This window comes from Scaptodrosophila lebanonensis, unplaced genomic scaffold (assembly GCF_003285725.1).
Source record: "Scaptodrosophila lebanonensis strain 11010-0011.00,11010-0021.00 unplaced genomic scaffold, SlebRS2 tig00000053-arrow-pilon, whole genome shotgun sequence".
Lineage (NCBI taxonomy): Eukaryota > Metazoa > Arthropoda > Insecta > Diptera > Drosophilidae > Scaptodrosophila > Scaptodrosophila lebanonensis.
The window spans coordinates 937,490-953,972 of record NW_022060548.1 but is presented as its reverse complement, the minus strand read 5'-3'; the positions used below and the strand labels follow the sequence as shown (position 1 = coordinate 953,972).

The window sequence follows — 16,483 nt, the reverse complement described above, 5'->3', positions numbered from 1 at the left end:
GCTCTCAGCAGAAAGCAACGGCACAGGTGCAACAGCGCTCAACAATAGCAGCAACAACAAGTTTACAACTCAGCAGCCGCAGCCACAGCCACAGCAGCAGCAGCAGTGGAGACGACCGAACAAGTGCCGATTGAGCTTTTCGACGGCAGACGACGACAGTAACAGAAATTCGTTGAACAGTTTGAAAACGACTTTCGTGCGAGTCAGACGTGAAAACGGAAAAAGCGCAAGACCGTAACAGCAAGTGGCATTAAAACAACACTTGCAGCTTCAGTGCGAAAAATAACGAGACAGACGAAACAGACAGAAAGGCAAAATAATAAAAATAATAATAATAACAACTGTGGAGGCAGAGTCAGCGTGAGGCTGAAGACTGCGACTTAAAACGCGTTGCCAAGTGATTTTTTCCGGCTCGCAAAAAATTAAATAAAGGCAAAGAAAAAATATAAGTAAAACATAACAAAAAGTGTGCAACGGCAGCGCATGAAAATTAAAAGAAAAAGTGGCGTGTGAACATAAAAATAAAAAGCGGCAAACAGAAAACTGCAACAGCATTGTGTTTAGTTGTTGTTGCAGAATAAATTTCTTTTTTTAAAAAATAGTGTGTCGTTGAATGTAATTAGTGTTGCAGGGCTGCAGGAACAGCGCCAACAATAACAACACAAATACAATAAGCGAAGTGTGACACACACACGGAAAATCGCGTTATTTGAGACAGCGAGCGAGCGAGCGAGTTCTCGAACTATAGTTTTTTTTTGCGCAAAAAAGGCTTACTGGACAACAGCAACATGTCGTCGTCATCGGCAGCAACAACAGCAACTACAAAACTGGAACAACACTCAAAGCCCATACTGAGTCCAACACGATCCCTTGATGAAGGTTTCGAAAGTGATCCGGATCGTGTTTCAACCGATTCAGAGCATCAAACAACAAGTGGCTGCAACAGCAACAACAACAGCAATGCGAGCAATCACTCGACCAGCAACAGCAGCAACAACAGCAACAACAATAAACAGAACATTGGCTCAACGCTCGCCCAGCTTAGCTCGGCAGCTACGGGCGGCCTGACAACAGCAACAACAACATCGCAGCCACTGCCACAGCAACAACAGTCGCCGCCACGTTTGTTGAGCATGGCTGGGCCGCAGCTACAAAGACGCAGCATCAATACGACAGCAACAGATGCCGCCCTCGACAAGTACTACAAGGAGCAGGCCAAGCAAATAAATATACCCCGAGCCGCAGGTGGCTCCCAAGTGGCGAACAATAATCCCAATTCTAGATTGGGCATCGCCCAGGCCCCACAGCAGCCCCAACGTTTGCAGTACCAGAAGCAGCGACAACCCTTGGTCGCATCGGCGGCAGCAACGCACCAGACCGTGCACAATCATCGTCTGACCAGCGGTCACATTTCGCATGCGGCTGGCAACTCTGGCGGCGGCTACAGACGCGCCAAAACGCGTGCCATGTCGCCAGCCAGCACGCAAACGCTGGGCGGCAGCGGTCGCCGGAATGCGCCACTAAATGTGCTGACCCCCAGGAGTGCTCTGCGCTCCCATTCTGTCGATGCCATTGCGCGTCATCGTCACGGCTACGATCCGAGCAGTTTGATCCTCAAACACGACGGCAATGGCAATGTCAGCAGTGCTGGCGGCACCGGCGTGGCCAGCAACACACGCATGCTGAACTATAAATACAGTCCAGGCGGTGGTGCAGCGGGCGCGGTGGCAGCCACATCTGGAGCCGCAGCAGCAGCTGCTGTTGCCGCTGCCTCTGGGCAGGCTTTGCTTGTGCAGCCAATCTCTAGCGCCACACTCTCGCCTGCGGTGGTGGCTGCCGGATCGGCAGGTGCATTGCCGACTGGTGGCGTGAGTGACGCCGCTGCTGCCGCTCTAATGGCAGCAGCCGGAGGATCACCAGTGATCGCCTCCTCTACAAATAGTCTCTACACATTCTATCCGGCAGAGGGAAATCTGCAGGTGTGGCAAACGGAATGCGGGGATCTTACCTATAAATCGTCCCGAAATATGCATCAATTACACAAAGCACCCGTGTGCTGGACACAGTCCATTCCCAGGCAGGCCAGACGGTGAGTTCAACAAATTTACAGTTTTTTTTTTCAGTTATACATTTATTTAATTACATTAAAATTTATGAACCACTTAGCTAGTTTTTAAATATTTTAAAATAATTTGTACTTTTCATGCATTCCTATTTAACAGTTTCAAGTTATTTTGAATTTCATCCTTAGAAAGAAGAAATAATATATAATTGAGAAACTTAATAAATATAAATCGTAAAGCCATTAATTGGGATCCAAAAAGATGAAAACACTATTTGGAAAATATTGAAAATATTTTTATATTTTCAATTTAATATTTGACATATCGAAGTACAGGTTTAAAAAAAAATTTTTTCAAAAACCATAAAATATATTTTAAAGCAATTTATACGAAAACTCTCTAGAAATTTTATGAATAGGTTTCCCTATCTTTTGGATTTAAACTAAAACTATAAGGACTCTGCAGAAAACTTAAAAAGCATCTTGTTTTTATTTTGTGGCAATTGCTAACTTGATGTTGCAGCTTTTTTGATGATTGGCGCAATTTTTCTCGTGGTTCATTTCTGGTGTAGCCGTTGGGCCAAATTGAATGACACATGTGTTTGGCCTCTTTGTTGTTGTTGTTGTTGATGCTGGTGCGGCGCATGTGGCTGTGGCTGCGGCTGCTGTGGATTTTTATTTTTATTTTTGTAATTTTTTACAAATTGAGAAAGAAGCGCGCGCGCGCCAGCGAAAGACTTTCACTCGCACAAAGCAAAGTTGGCTGATGAAGAAAGATGAAATGGCTATTGACTTCTTGGCCAACAGCGGTGCCAAGCGGCGAAAGAGCGCCAAAAAACTATTAAACAAAATTAACAACAATTTGCGAAACACACAAAAACGCACACGCACACAAACTTATGGTTGCTTTGATAGATTTCTTCTTGTGTATAAAATGCATCCGAAGATGAAATGCGGGAAATTGTGCAACTCCTTTGAAGGTTACTCATGCCGCATATATTGAGGTTTTGCAATGTGGCGTATGAGTAATACACTTTAAATGCATTAATAACTTTGTTTTATATAAAAAGAGCGTTTTTTAATGCTTCTTAAGCAATTTTCAATCCAAAAATTGCTCAACTGTGTTACTTAAAACACACAGAAATGCCTGAAATAAGAAGGGAATTCCTAAAACTTATCCCCCTTCTGTTTTGAGAAGTTCCTTAACAGAATGCTGTTAACTTAACAGAAACAAAACTTTTAATAACAGAACGCTGTAAATCTAACAAAAATGTGGTTATAAAACGAATTAATATTTGAATTTGTCGTTTTTTATGTTTATTTATAATAATAAAATAATTTAAATAAATTTCAGAGCTGTAATAAATTAATCAACTAACAAAAACATTGCTTATAGAAATATAATAAAAGCAAGGCATTACAGAAATGTGGCCTGAGTTTATTAATAAACAATAATTTATTTATTTTTGTTGACCAAAATAAACATAAGAGCACCAATAATATCAAAAATTACCAAAAATATGCTTTAAATAGGTACATTACTATAAATTAATTAAATAAAAGCGAATCAGCAACAAAAACGAAATAAAAATCAATTACCTAAAGAAATGCAAATAAAACAAAGTTTTAGTATTTAGGTCAGCATAATTATTGCTTATGGGTTTCATTTGCGTAAACCAAAAGGAAAGACAAAACATAAAATAGTTCGACGTTGCAAAAAGCTGTGTGGCCCAAAATTAATGAAAAAAATTGCCTGTAGCGCAAAATTTGAAGCACATAATGTTTGCCAATTTTGCGTTTAACATTTAAGCCATTTTACTGTTGAGACCTGGGGTTTTTTTCACTTTTCGTTTGCCATTACAATTTTTGGTCTACAAACACGCGCCGCAAATGCTGTTGTTGCTGTTGTTGCAGTGTGTTTGAAATTTAAGAGCCAACAAATTGGCCATAGAGTCTTTTATGTGAGGTTTCGCGTGTTGTGTGCAAATCGGAGAAAAAAGCAGTGCGATGGCGGTAAAATTGCAAATTTACTTTAAATGAAATGTTTGTAATAACAAAAGATAAGGCTCTGCTAAAATAAGTAAATAGCCAGAAATAGCCAGCATTTCGGCATGAAGTTTTCAGAAATATGTAAAAACTTTAGCTCGTTGCATAAGGCAAGTAAATGCGCTTTAAAGCCTTTTACTTTTCATTCTACGTGTATGAGTGTATGTATGTATAAGGGGCATGCCACACATGGCGGCATTTCAATCAAAATAATGCACAACTAAGCTGCGCATCAAAACAGGCAAAAAGTACAAAAATTATGAGAAATTCAGCGTATTTGTCAAAACTACGTGATACTCTTTCTTTCTCTATTTTTACTTATTAATTATACTAATACTAATGTATATAATAGATATTTGTGTAGTTTAGTTATCTTTCATAATTTATTGTTCCCCAATTTCAAATATTCCTAAGAATAATTATTAACATAAAAATACAGAAAATATATGTTCCAGCATTTGATTGACATTCAAAGTTTTACAGATATACATATACTTACATATATCCATATTTGATGATTATTTAGAGCTCATTTGAGAAAATTCAATGCATATAAAAAAGAATTTTTTCTAATGGGTAATAATATTATCAATTTAAATGTTTATCAATAATGACGGGATGTACGAGATGAAGGAACGTATTAAAATATTCATACGTGCATGGGAAGAAAATTTAAACAACGCCATATGCATATGCAGCAACAATAGGATTGTAATAAGTAATAAAATGTATAATTAGTTTTTTGTTTAAATATTGATAAAAGCTCCTTTTCAAAAAATGTAGTTCGAGTTTAACATTTCGAAACTATTTCGAAAGTATTAACAACTTTTGTGCACCGACCCCACTTATTAAGACTATAACTATCAATTCTTTTTTACTTTACTTAATTAATTTGTTAATACGATTCAATTGTTTAGAATTTCGACTTATGTATACTATTTCCGGAATATGTTAATTTGTGATATAAGTATAACATTTTTTTTCCAAAGTCGGCGTTGGCAGTGCCAGTGCCGTGCCAGTCTGAGTTAAATACTTTAAAACCATGTTTAAAAACAAATTGTAAGCACGGTTTCAAATACCAGTTTCGCACCACTTGAGCGCTCATCATGCTGTTACTCAATGCCTTTGAAGCATTTGCATTTCATTCACCTGAACTTACAGGCACTTACTATAAACATACATAACGAACACCTCGTCTAATGGCAGGCGCACATATCAAAAGCATTTTTTTAAATTACATTCAAATTGCAAGTTTGTAATTCGCATAACATGCCACCACACACAACTAAAAACAAACGGAAATATAGTACGACTGTAAAAAGTAAAATAACATAAACATAAAAATGCTTTTTAAGCGCGCATCTTTATAAACAAAAACAACTAACTTTCGCACGCAAAAATCCAGCCACGCCACAGCAATACTACAAAACACTTTCAAAAGCATACACCTACTATACATACGTCGCGACGATGCGCAACATTTAATTGTGATAAACAAAAATTGGGGGAAAAAAATCATAAAATCAAAAGTGTGCGTCAGCCAAAAACTTAATAAAAACTTTTACTTTTCGAACGTATTGAACAACAACAGATAAATATTTGCGCATCATGCTCATCATGCAATTTGATTTGCGAAAATATGTTTTTAAAATCCCACATGAGAAAGAAAAAAACAGGCGATAACAAAGAGTGATGCGCATTGCAATTCGAAGCGCGTCTATTGAACCGATCAAGTTCGTTGCCTAAGTCTTTTGATTGATTCGCGCCTCGAGCGTTCACAGCTTATCAAAATGCAATTTGATAGCACATTGTGATGTTTTGAGAAAAGTTATTCAGCATTCAACAAAAATGAACGTAGAGTGTATGTCAAAGCTCATGAAATGTATAGTCAGGAGAGACTTTGTTGTTCCATAGGTTGATCTCCAAGGAAAAACACGCAATTAAAGTTTAATGCTAATCCTAATTGTGTTCAGTATACAAATATTTAGTATTTCCTTTATGAAGTTATATGGTAAACTTTGATTGAATCATTATTCATATGCAGTGAGCTACAAAAATGAATCAATTAACATACTGAGTACTTTGTATAAATATAACCCACACTATTTATTATCTTACCTTCAAAATTTGCTTATTCAATAAAATCTATCTTTGCGCATCCAAATAAACCCCTCCGGATGCAATGCATGTATGACAATATTTTTTTAGTCTTCAAAAAAAAATCGTTTTCAGTACCTTATATGATTCGACTTCAATATCCGCAATCGAGTCAAAACTGTGTCCCCAGAGTGGTCTTTTTAATTTGTCAAATAGCCAGAAGTCAGGCGACTGTGAAATGATATGCGTCTTGTTTTTGACGAATTGTCACGAAGAATGAAGAGTGCAGTGCGTTTGGATTCACACAAGATTTGACTTATATCTTATTATCTTTAAATGGTGTTGACTGATCCATTACCATCAATCTACCTTTTTGGAGCACCAATTCTTCAATGTGTTAATGAGCTTGGTTGTGTTGGATGTGTTTTATCTTACTTGCTTTCTCCAGCCTCTTTCATTAATAAATAGTATTTGCAGATTGTTAATCAAATGTGAACTTTACTCTGTATTTTCTTCAACGACTAGGTTTTTTTAAAAAAAATTATTATTCAATTGCACTCAAACAGTTTTAAGCCAGATTTCTTTTTCTGAAGCAATTTACTGAAATAATAATAAAGTCATGAAGTTGCCGGTACATCAATATTTAATAGTTGCTAACTAAATATTTATTTTAAAATGTTCTTTAAGTAAGCAATCATTGCAATTTTTCAAAGAACAACCCCTTAAAGTCCAAGGTACAAGGGTTTGTTTTTATTTCACATGCCTTTAATGACCTCGTGAGGGGACAACCCTTACAGCCAGCTGTGCGTCCAAGCTGGTTAGCCACCCTGCCCGCATACCCATACACTGTTTTGCATGCCGCAAATACACATGCCACATAATAATAAGCAGCATGACTCGCAGCTGGCCCCACATACTCATAAAACGAATTTCATTACATTTGCCTTTATTTTGTCTCATTATTTTCGTTTTTACGGGCAACTCTTCACATGTGAGTTCACATTTTTGGCCCGTGACCCGAGTGCAGGTGTCGACACTGACGCACAATGCTTGACGCTTGACTTGGCTGCCCCTTTGCCCCCCAGTTCCCCTGCACACTCTTTTAGGTGTCAGATGCCCGCTGAGTCAGCCCCATGTGTTATATGAGGGTTTCTGCGTCAGTCGCGCATTGTTTTCCTTTCGTTCGCATAATTAAAAAAAAATGTAACAAAAGTTGTGTGACAGACCGGCGCAATGGAAACCCTAAGCGTGCATGGGAGTCTCTTTTTCTTGTTGTTGTTGTCATTTGTGCTGCATATTTGCATTTCCGGCTGCCTGTGAAACTATTGGACTGGCAATGCAACAATAACTCTATGTATATGTGTTACTTGTTAGTGTGTTCGCTGTATTTAGCACAAATTTGCAAAAAGTAAATCTAAAATGTAAATCTTCAAAGTATGAATAGAATGCTACTGACATAACGACTTTTAATTGTAAGTAAAAAAAATATTAAAATTAAACAGCACAAAAAGTTGAAAATTTAAAACATATGGTTTTATATTTTAGTAGCTATTCAAATTTATAAAACTTAAAAAAATGCTTCATCTAAACTGAAAGTTCAGCAGTTTTTTGTTATTTAAAAAAAATAATTGGATGTTGAAAAGTAATAGTGATTGACAAACAAATGCGTGATATTGAAGACTAGCAGGAATGCTATATTTTTAACAATTAATACCAACTATCCCACTTTAAGAAAACATTTTTGGCAAAGAAATAGATGAGATATATATTTTGACAATATCGGAATGTACTTTACTTTAAACGAACAACCAAACAGTATTGGACTGCTCTCGCCTAATGGCTTCTTCTTTTTTCAAATAATCTTAAATCTAAAAGCCACATATGCCTATAAATGACCGAATCTTATATACAAATTATAGCTCAATGACCATTCGCGATTGTAGCAGTGATGTGTTGAAACATTACCTGAAGCTTACACTTGAAAATCCGTTTAAGGCACAATATGAAGATTAAAATGCTAAACGAAGTGGTTTGTCGGCTTAGAAGCCATCAGCCGTCCTATAAAATCTTAGCAGGCGTCCATAATCTGCTCAACAAATATGTTATGTCGAGTATATCTACTAGATTTACGGGATTTTACTCAAAAAAGGGAGCAGAGCTCACGCCAAAAACCAAACAATTCTAGTATAAAAGCAAACGCAAGCGTTTAAATCTTTAAAACTTCTTTTTAACATTTTTAAATATAAGTATTTGAAAGCCTGATTTTTGACCACTAGCTTGCACTCGCTTATGATGTCATTGTTCGTTTGGTGTTGTGTGTGGATTTTGTTGAGATAGCAAATGGCTAGAGTTATTTATGACTGGGCCAGAAGAGCCGTAGACAACAATTGACAAGTCAATTATGTTGGCACTTAACAGGCGTTTAGAATTGGAGCTCCCCCTCACACATAATTCTATTGTTTAAGTCTTGCAAATGACTTGCCAAAAAAGGTGTTAAAAATGCGACTCATATACAACAATTGAAGAAGTGAGAACAAGTTTCTTCAAGTTTCGAGTTTCCGAAAACAAAAGCCAGACGTAATGAAACTGAAAAACTGAAAGTGTTGCGACTATAAATAGCGGCTATAGAGTTGTATGCATAAGTCTTGGGTGTTTGTGTGTAGCTTCGGTGTTTGTGGGTGCCTATTTACATTTGGCTATTGAGTCGAACAAAAGCACTTGAAAAATCAGAAATTAGTTTTTCGACAAAATAAATTACACGGCTGACATTGAAAATGCACAGTGGGGTTTTTTATGTATTTTAATTTTTGTGTACGAGTATGTTTGATTGTTTTTTGGCATACTATTATACATACGGCTTGTGTGCCTGAGACAAAAATATATGATTCATTTCATATATGAATATATGAGTGTGTGTGTATATAGGCAAGTAAATACTCATGTGTTGCATAAATAGTCAGTTTGTTGCTCAAGTCATTTGTTTGCTTTGGCGATTTACTCACTCATCGGACGTTTTGCGACAACTGCAAGCGTCTCAAATAGCTTCAGTCTGTACACTGTAAACTGTACACTGAACACTGAAAGCAACAATTTGCAACGTTTTATTTACACGATGTACTCACAGCTCTGAAAATTTTATGGTCATTATGTAAAAACAGTTCGTCGTTCGTTGCCCAAGTCTTTTGTTTGTCATACGCCTTTGGGGATTTATCATGATGATGATCGTCATTACTTTTTGTTGTAGTGTAGTGTGAGCTTAGCCAAAAAGCCACTTCCTCTTATTTGGTCTATTTCTGCACAAATATTGACAAAATAAAATCGCTTTGTTTGGTCAGAGTAGCAGCAACGGTTGTTGTTGCTAGATTTTGTGGTCAACATGCCAAAAACTGAAATCACATCAAAATCACAATCACAATCGCAATCACAATTCGGCTAGCAAATACGGAAGATCAAGTGAACATTTGTTGCTGATTCTTCGGCAACTTTTGTCGATTTTATAAATTTTATTTTTACTTTTTTTATATCTTTTTTGTGAAACTGAGCGCCTTATTTGTAAGAAGCAGCAACAACAATAACAACTGTTAGCTGTTTTGTTATTAGCAGCTATGATGAGCAATCATCAGCATTGCCATCAACATGTTCATCAGTTGAACTCATCAGCGGCAAATACTACAACTTTTTATCTCTAAGTGATGGGCAAATAGCAATCAATAGCTTTTTTTCTTCGATTTACTTGGGTTTTTTTCCCCCCATACTATTCGTTTGCTATTAATCAATGTTTATTCCTTAGTTGTTTCTCAACAATTGATTTCTCTAGTTTATAAATAGTCAGCAATTATGGGTTAAATAGAGGCTTCTTTGGGCATAGCAATTAGCGGCTCTGTTTGTTTTGACTTTGAGTGACAAACTCGAGAGGTTCTCGACTGTAATTTGTGTCCCTGAATGACACAAAAATATGATGGCTATGCATAGACAGCTGCTGTCTAATAGAGCCGGATCCGTTAGCAAGATTCAAAAAAGGCTAACAAAATAAATATGAGTTTGTTGTTAGTTAAAATCCAAAATTATGCAAATCGATTTTTCTTTTTATCAAATCACTGTTTCAAATATTTGACGATGCTATTGACCCTGAAAAAAGAGTAAGCAATTTTTGTATTTATTTTAAAAAAATGCAATGTTTAACTAAAGTAGGATTTGGGATAAGATAGATAGGAGATGCGCAATATGCTTTGCGTAGAGTAGTTGGTTTTGAACGGATTTGCCCCTTAAAGCAGTGTCTTTTTAAAACATAGCACCACAGTCTTTTGGAGTTAATTTTGTTTAATATTTTTGCAAGACAAAGATTTCGATTACATTTTGGTTCTAAGTGGGCTGAGAGTATTGAGAATGTTACTGAATTGCTTGATAAATCGATGCTTAATGAGTTTGGTAGCTTCGAAGAATTTTTAGATCATTAAATATAGGATATGGTTGAGCTCAGGGTTGGATCCTTTTATGATTGAGTCTTTTCCTGAATCTATCGCTAATTTACAGGGAATATAATTGGGTGACTAAGTTAAGGCAGTTTGTTTATTTGAGCAGAAAATTTGAGCTCATTTTAAGTATCCTCTTCAATTATAATTAAATAGCATTGGCAAATATATTATTTTATTTTTTAAATCATTTCTGTCAAGCCAAAATACACAATTCCGTCACTCAATTGTTAGGTTGACAGCAATTACATCATTTCCAGAATAAAAGTCGTTGCTGAAAGTTATTCATTGCCTGAATTGAACAAATTGAAATGTCAATATTATTTTGCAAATACTTATTCGTGCTGCTGTCCCAAAAAAAAAGAAGAGAAATCTTTTCATTGACTCATGTTCGTCACTCGATTTACTTGCCTGCTAAACTTTCTGGCACATCTCAGAGAGCACTCTAAACTTAATTCAACATTCCACGCTTTTAATTAAATCAAATGCAATTTTTTTCAAGCACTCACAGCCACTTTGATGAGCTGCTTTGATTTTGGCCAAGGAAATACTTTTCAACACCTTTTGCTCCAAATAACTTCAGCACCTCTGTCTGTCTCTCCGGCAGTGCCTCGTTCTGCACTTAAAGTGCCGTTAGCTGGCCTGTCTATCCACTGGTCCAGTTGTCTGTCTGTCTGTTTGTCTGCCTGTCTGCCTGCCTGCCTGCCGTCCTAGCCTGCGCTTCAATTGTTATTATTATTAATTAGAAAAAATATTTGTTGTGCTGCCCCAAAACAAAGCCAAATAAATGCAACCAAACAGCCAGCCGAGCGGCAAGCATCGCCTGACGTTTATCAAAGCCAATGCATCAATTGGCGAAAAAAAGGAGGCATGATGCTTGAAATGCACCCAAAAAGCCAACGCTGTATAACCAATGGCCATTGAGTTCTTAGCTTTTGATTAGAACCTGGCCATGACATGCGAGGCTTTCGACCATTTTAAAGCCTTACGTGTTCTCCAAACTACGAAAACTGAAGCAAATTAGAGAAGCGTTTTGTTTGCAAAGTAATTGGCAACAGACGTCAACGCCCAAAATACTAACAACCAGAATAAATACTCCCAGCGTTCTACAAATAGTGACCAGAGAGTCTTCAAATATAAACACGCGTTTAACAAAATTCACATAAATATTGTTAACTTAGCCAGTTCTCAAATGTTTCTATAAACCTCAACTTCCACGCTGCACACAAAACTACTCGAATATCATTTGCATAAATAAAATTTCATAATTTGCATGACAAAAGGCTTGTGAATTTTGTTTGGTGAATAAAAATAGAAATGATATGAAAAAAAAAAACAGACTTAACATGTGCCGGCACTTTAATGCCAAATAAATGTAGATGCTTTAAATATTCCAGAAAATAAACGAAGATTTCCTGGATATTCCTCTATATGCAGGCGCCAATAAATAATAAATATAAAAGATGACTTCATAGCAAGAAGACTGAAAAGAAGAATAAGGAAATTAGTTTTCACGTTAATAATATTTAGTGTGGGATCTTTTTAAAAATATACTTCAATACACATTTTCTTGGGGTTAACTTCTAACTTGTACAATTGTGAAATAGAAGCGTCCCTACAGATAGACTAGTGAACAAACATTCAAACAGATGAACACATGTAGAGGCATAGAGAGTAAAAGAATCAGTGTACAAACTTTAAAAACTTACGTACTTTCTGTGTATGGGCAGATGAGCAAACAGACAAACAAATAGATGCGAATAAAGATATTTGAACGATCTTACTTTCTTTAGTTGAAGCGTTCATACAGACCTACGAACACATCTGTAGAGTCATAGAGATTAAAAGAATCGATTTACAAAGTTTGAAGGTCCTAACGCTTACATTTTCTGAGATGAAAGCGTTCATACAGACAGATTTTTGCAATTTAAAAACTTGACATAAAGTTGGAAGGATGTAGCTCCTATACTTCCTGTATCTAAAGCGTTTACAAATGAATTTTGGATGTGACATGCAACATAATGATTTCATAATACCCTCTTGAGCTACGACTGTAGTGTACAAAAATGAAATTTGACACTCGTAGTGTTGTTGTCATATTTAAATTTTCGCTTTCAATAAAATTTGCCAAACATCAAAAACAAGATGTTCATCCTCCGATTAAGATCTATAAGAAGAGCCCATTACTTTGAGAAGATAGAAAGAAAATTGGCAAACAGAAACCTGTAGTCATAAATAAAGTTATGCAATGAGCGTAGGCTATAACATCAAACCTCAACGAGGCGTGGCTTAAGGCGCAATTGTTCAACTTCTTAACTATTGGAAGAGCATGGCAAGTAGTTGTAAATGGCATTTCAGTTACTTCTTCGCTTGTCTAATTGATTGCTTTTTCCGAATTGATTTGCCAAGCTGCTAAAAATTACAATCCCTACACTTGGGTATTAAAGAAAAAAATTAATTAGTTTTCGCACAAAAACACAAAATGGAAACATGGCGCGAAACTTTCATTTCATTTGATATATGAGCTCTGGCTTTGTAGTTGTAGTTGCAGTTGTTGTTGTTGGCCACAGCGAAATTCTAGAAAAATGCAAAACCCAACCAAATTTACGTGTATTTAATTACAGAAATTCACAAAATATGTTAATTAGTAAGAGCCGAGAGCAAATTTATGGCCCACGAGCGGCTGGCCGGCAAAGGCGAATCTCTACTTAGGAGGGTGGCGGGGGAACAGCATGAACCATTTGGCACCACATTTATATCTGGTTTTATATATGGTATCTGTTGGTATATAAATCTGTAGCTGCTTTTGTCTCAGAGAACTTCGTCTAAGCTGTGGTGGTGGTGGTGGGCCGAAAAGTAAAAGTTGACCGACCAATTTAGAATTAATCAGAAGCTCCAATGAAGGGAAATACTAAATTGGTAGCCGAGTTTTAAAATGCAAATGATTTACAACTATTGGCCATATATGAATATGCAAGATATACTTAAGCCTCCTTCTTTAATTATGTGTTTAGTTCTTTTTTTGTTCGCAGAGACTTAATTTAGAAAGAAATGTTTTGCTGCAATATTTGCAAATATTTATAAGTATAATCACAAATTATTTATTATTAACTTTCTTTTCACACAATGTAGTTCTCTTTTACAAGTTAATGTTCTTCTTCAGCTTCTTGCTTTTAAAATGATCGTTCAACGCATAATTTTGACCAATTTATGTTGCATAGTTGCTGCAGCGGAATTAAATATAAATATAATATTTGCAGAAAAGTATTTGCCCGTATACCAATTAATTACATATTTTTAAAGTCCTATTGAAATTTACAAAAATTAATGGAAAAAATATATATATTTGAAACTGTCACATTAACACCTTTATGCTGAGCTTTCCATTAAAATAAATCTGTTTCTTTCAATCCAATTGGCAGATTAAAAGTAATACTTACTCAACGGTTGGGTTTCGTCTTTTATCTTTCAACTAAGGCACATGTAGTGACACGCCCACGTTGTTTGGCTGTCACTTTGACGCCAGCACCTGTCCAAATAACACAAGCACGCCCACTCGGCGAACAAACAAGACGTACACATAATTACTACTTACTGCCAGTGTAAAGACTAAAACGTATCCATCAAAAACGGGCGCCCAAATTAATCAGCGACAAATGCAAACAACTTCATGACATAGGTAGAATATAGTACTACCTGATGTTAAAGCCAAATCAAGTTGAAGATGGAGTGTGCTGATGAGGTAGGTGTGGGTTGCTGTTGTTGTCGTTGGTGGCGGCGTGTGAAAAACAAAATCAACACGCAGATATAAAAAGGCAGCACTAATAATATGTATGAGTAAATAATTAAGCTGGCCAGCACTTACACACATTCTACTCGCACATATTCCCGCACAAGTCAAAGAACTTTTGTGTGTAACTTTCAAAAAAAAAAAATATATAATACGCTTGCCCGCTCGTGGACCTGCTGGCATTTCCGTTTTCATAAATTAGTAAACATGAAAATAATAAAAAAATAAAAGTAAAGGAGAAGCAGCAAGAGCAGCACTCTTGGAAGTGGCTCTAACCCGCATGCATTGCGTAATTTGGCTATAAATGTCGCCTTCAGCTGCCCTTCTCTTCACATCCCTTTTGTTTGCTCTCCAGATAGCCATCTTTATGGTCTTCTTACCTTTCCCACATTCACATTCACTCGAGGTTCTATTCTACGCATTTGTCATGCTTTTACTGCCATCTTCTGCTCTTCTGCTGCTGTTGTTGCTGTTATTTATCTTTTGATTTTAACTATGATTCCGTCTATTTGGTCGTTGCTGTTGTTGTTGTCTGTTTTGTTTTTCCATTTAAGCGCTAATTTGTGCGCTGGAAACGTTTAAACTTTAGAGCGTTGCGCATTTTGTTTAAATGTGGTTGCTTTGGTTGCTCGGCACGCACGCAAATCAATAAAAACAAAATTTGTATAGCAATTTATTTAATTTGTGTTGTGTTCCTTTGTCTTGTCTAATTGCGCCGCCTAAGCTCTTTTGACGGCTTCAATAAAGTGATGGCCGAAGAAGAGTTTCGATTTTGCCCGCAGGCTATTTTGGCAGAATAAGTGCATGGATTAGTCTAGGACTGTCTCAAGTATTTGAGTGCTTCACGCAGCATCTTCAGAATGAAGTTGTTTGGTTTCGTTATCGATCTACCCATGCGCGAATGCTCTAGGCGGCTTTAAAGTTTTGCATAAATTAGAAGGAAATGGGGCCCAGAGGCAAACATTCCCAATTATTTTTGCAATAGAAGTGGCCCTTCCTACGGCTTTCACTTTTTCCATTAAACACTTAGCGAACGTTAGGCTAAGCAGCAGTCCCTTTACTCCATTGGCAGAATTTTTAACATCTTTGTGGTGAAAGACATACTTTATTTGATTGTTTACTTAATTTTGTGTTCAGGAAGGAGACGCAAGATGAAAAAATAATTCAAATAAAAAGACTTAAAGTTTGGGGGAAAATATATAGATTATAAAAAATAAATATATTCTCAACATTATGTTGTTTATTTTATTATTTAAAAGCAGAAGGGAAAAATGTTAACTATACTCATGTATTAAATATAATATAATATAATATATATACAAGTATATATAGAAAATATATATATGATATATAGAAAATATATAAAAATGTATTTGAAATTATAGGAACAGAAATTTAATTTAAAATGGAAAACTTCAAATTAATTAAAAGCAATCGTATATCAAATTTAAATCAATAAAAATATTTAAAACTTCAAATAAGTAATAAAAACTTATAATATAAATAATTATATAAAAAAATATTGTCGTTTTTCGTGAAATTATGTATATGCCTATGATGTTCGTTTGTTAACGTAGCTTCTGCATTCCCTCCATTAGTAATAGAAATGTAAAAAAAGTTGGTAAAGAAAATATGTGCCACAAACTCATAACTTCAACAATTACTTCCTGTCTCTATTGAAACTTACCAGTTCGCCTTACCAGATAATGCCTCTTTATCTGCTAATTTAATTGCTGACTCTGTAGCTCGTTGATCCCAACAATCCTAATTTGGTCGACCACGAAGAAAAGCTCAACAAGCCTCTTGCGTTGACAGAAGAACAAAAAACGAAGACACAGAAACATTTACAAACGTAAGAATCCGTTTGTTTTTATTATTAATAACCACAATTTATCAGTAAACTTTTTTTGAATACTGTTTCTAACTATTGTCAATTATTTTATATAAACTATAACACTTTTTAGAGTAATGCCAAAATAATTAACAAATTTAATTAGCCGCTAAACAAAAGACTTG

The 16,483-nt window shown here is 35.9% G+C and overlaps 1 protein-coding gene across 1 annotated transcript in view; it reads left to right on the top strand.

Annotated features, from left to right (window-relative positions):
* The first annotated feature begins 288 nt into the window (after positions 1-288).
* LOC115624122 (homeobox protein abdominal-A) overlaps positions 289-16,483 on the top strand; it is an 80,092-nt gene continuing 63,897 nt past the window's right edge. The window contains exons 1-4 of the mRNA XM_030518718.1: positions 289-1,219; positions 1,283-1,710; positions 1,750-1,863; positions 1,906-2,089. Of these exons, the coding sequence (XP_030374578.1) occupies positions 789-1,219; positions 1,283-1,710; positions 1,750-1,863; positions 1,906-2,089 (1,157 nt within the window). The 5' untranslated portion in view covers positions 289-788. The remainder of the gene's footprint in view (positions 1,220-1,282; positions 1,711-1,749; positions 1,864-1,905; positions 2,090-16,483) is intronic.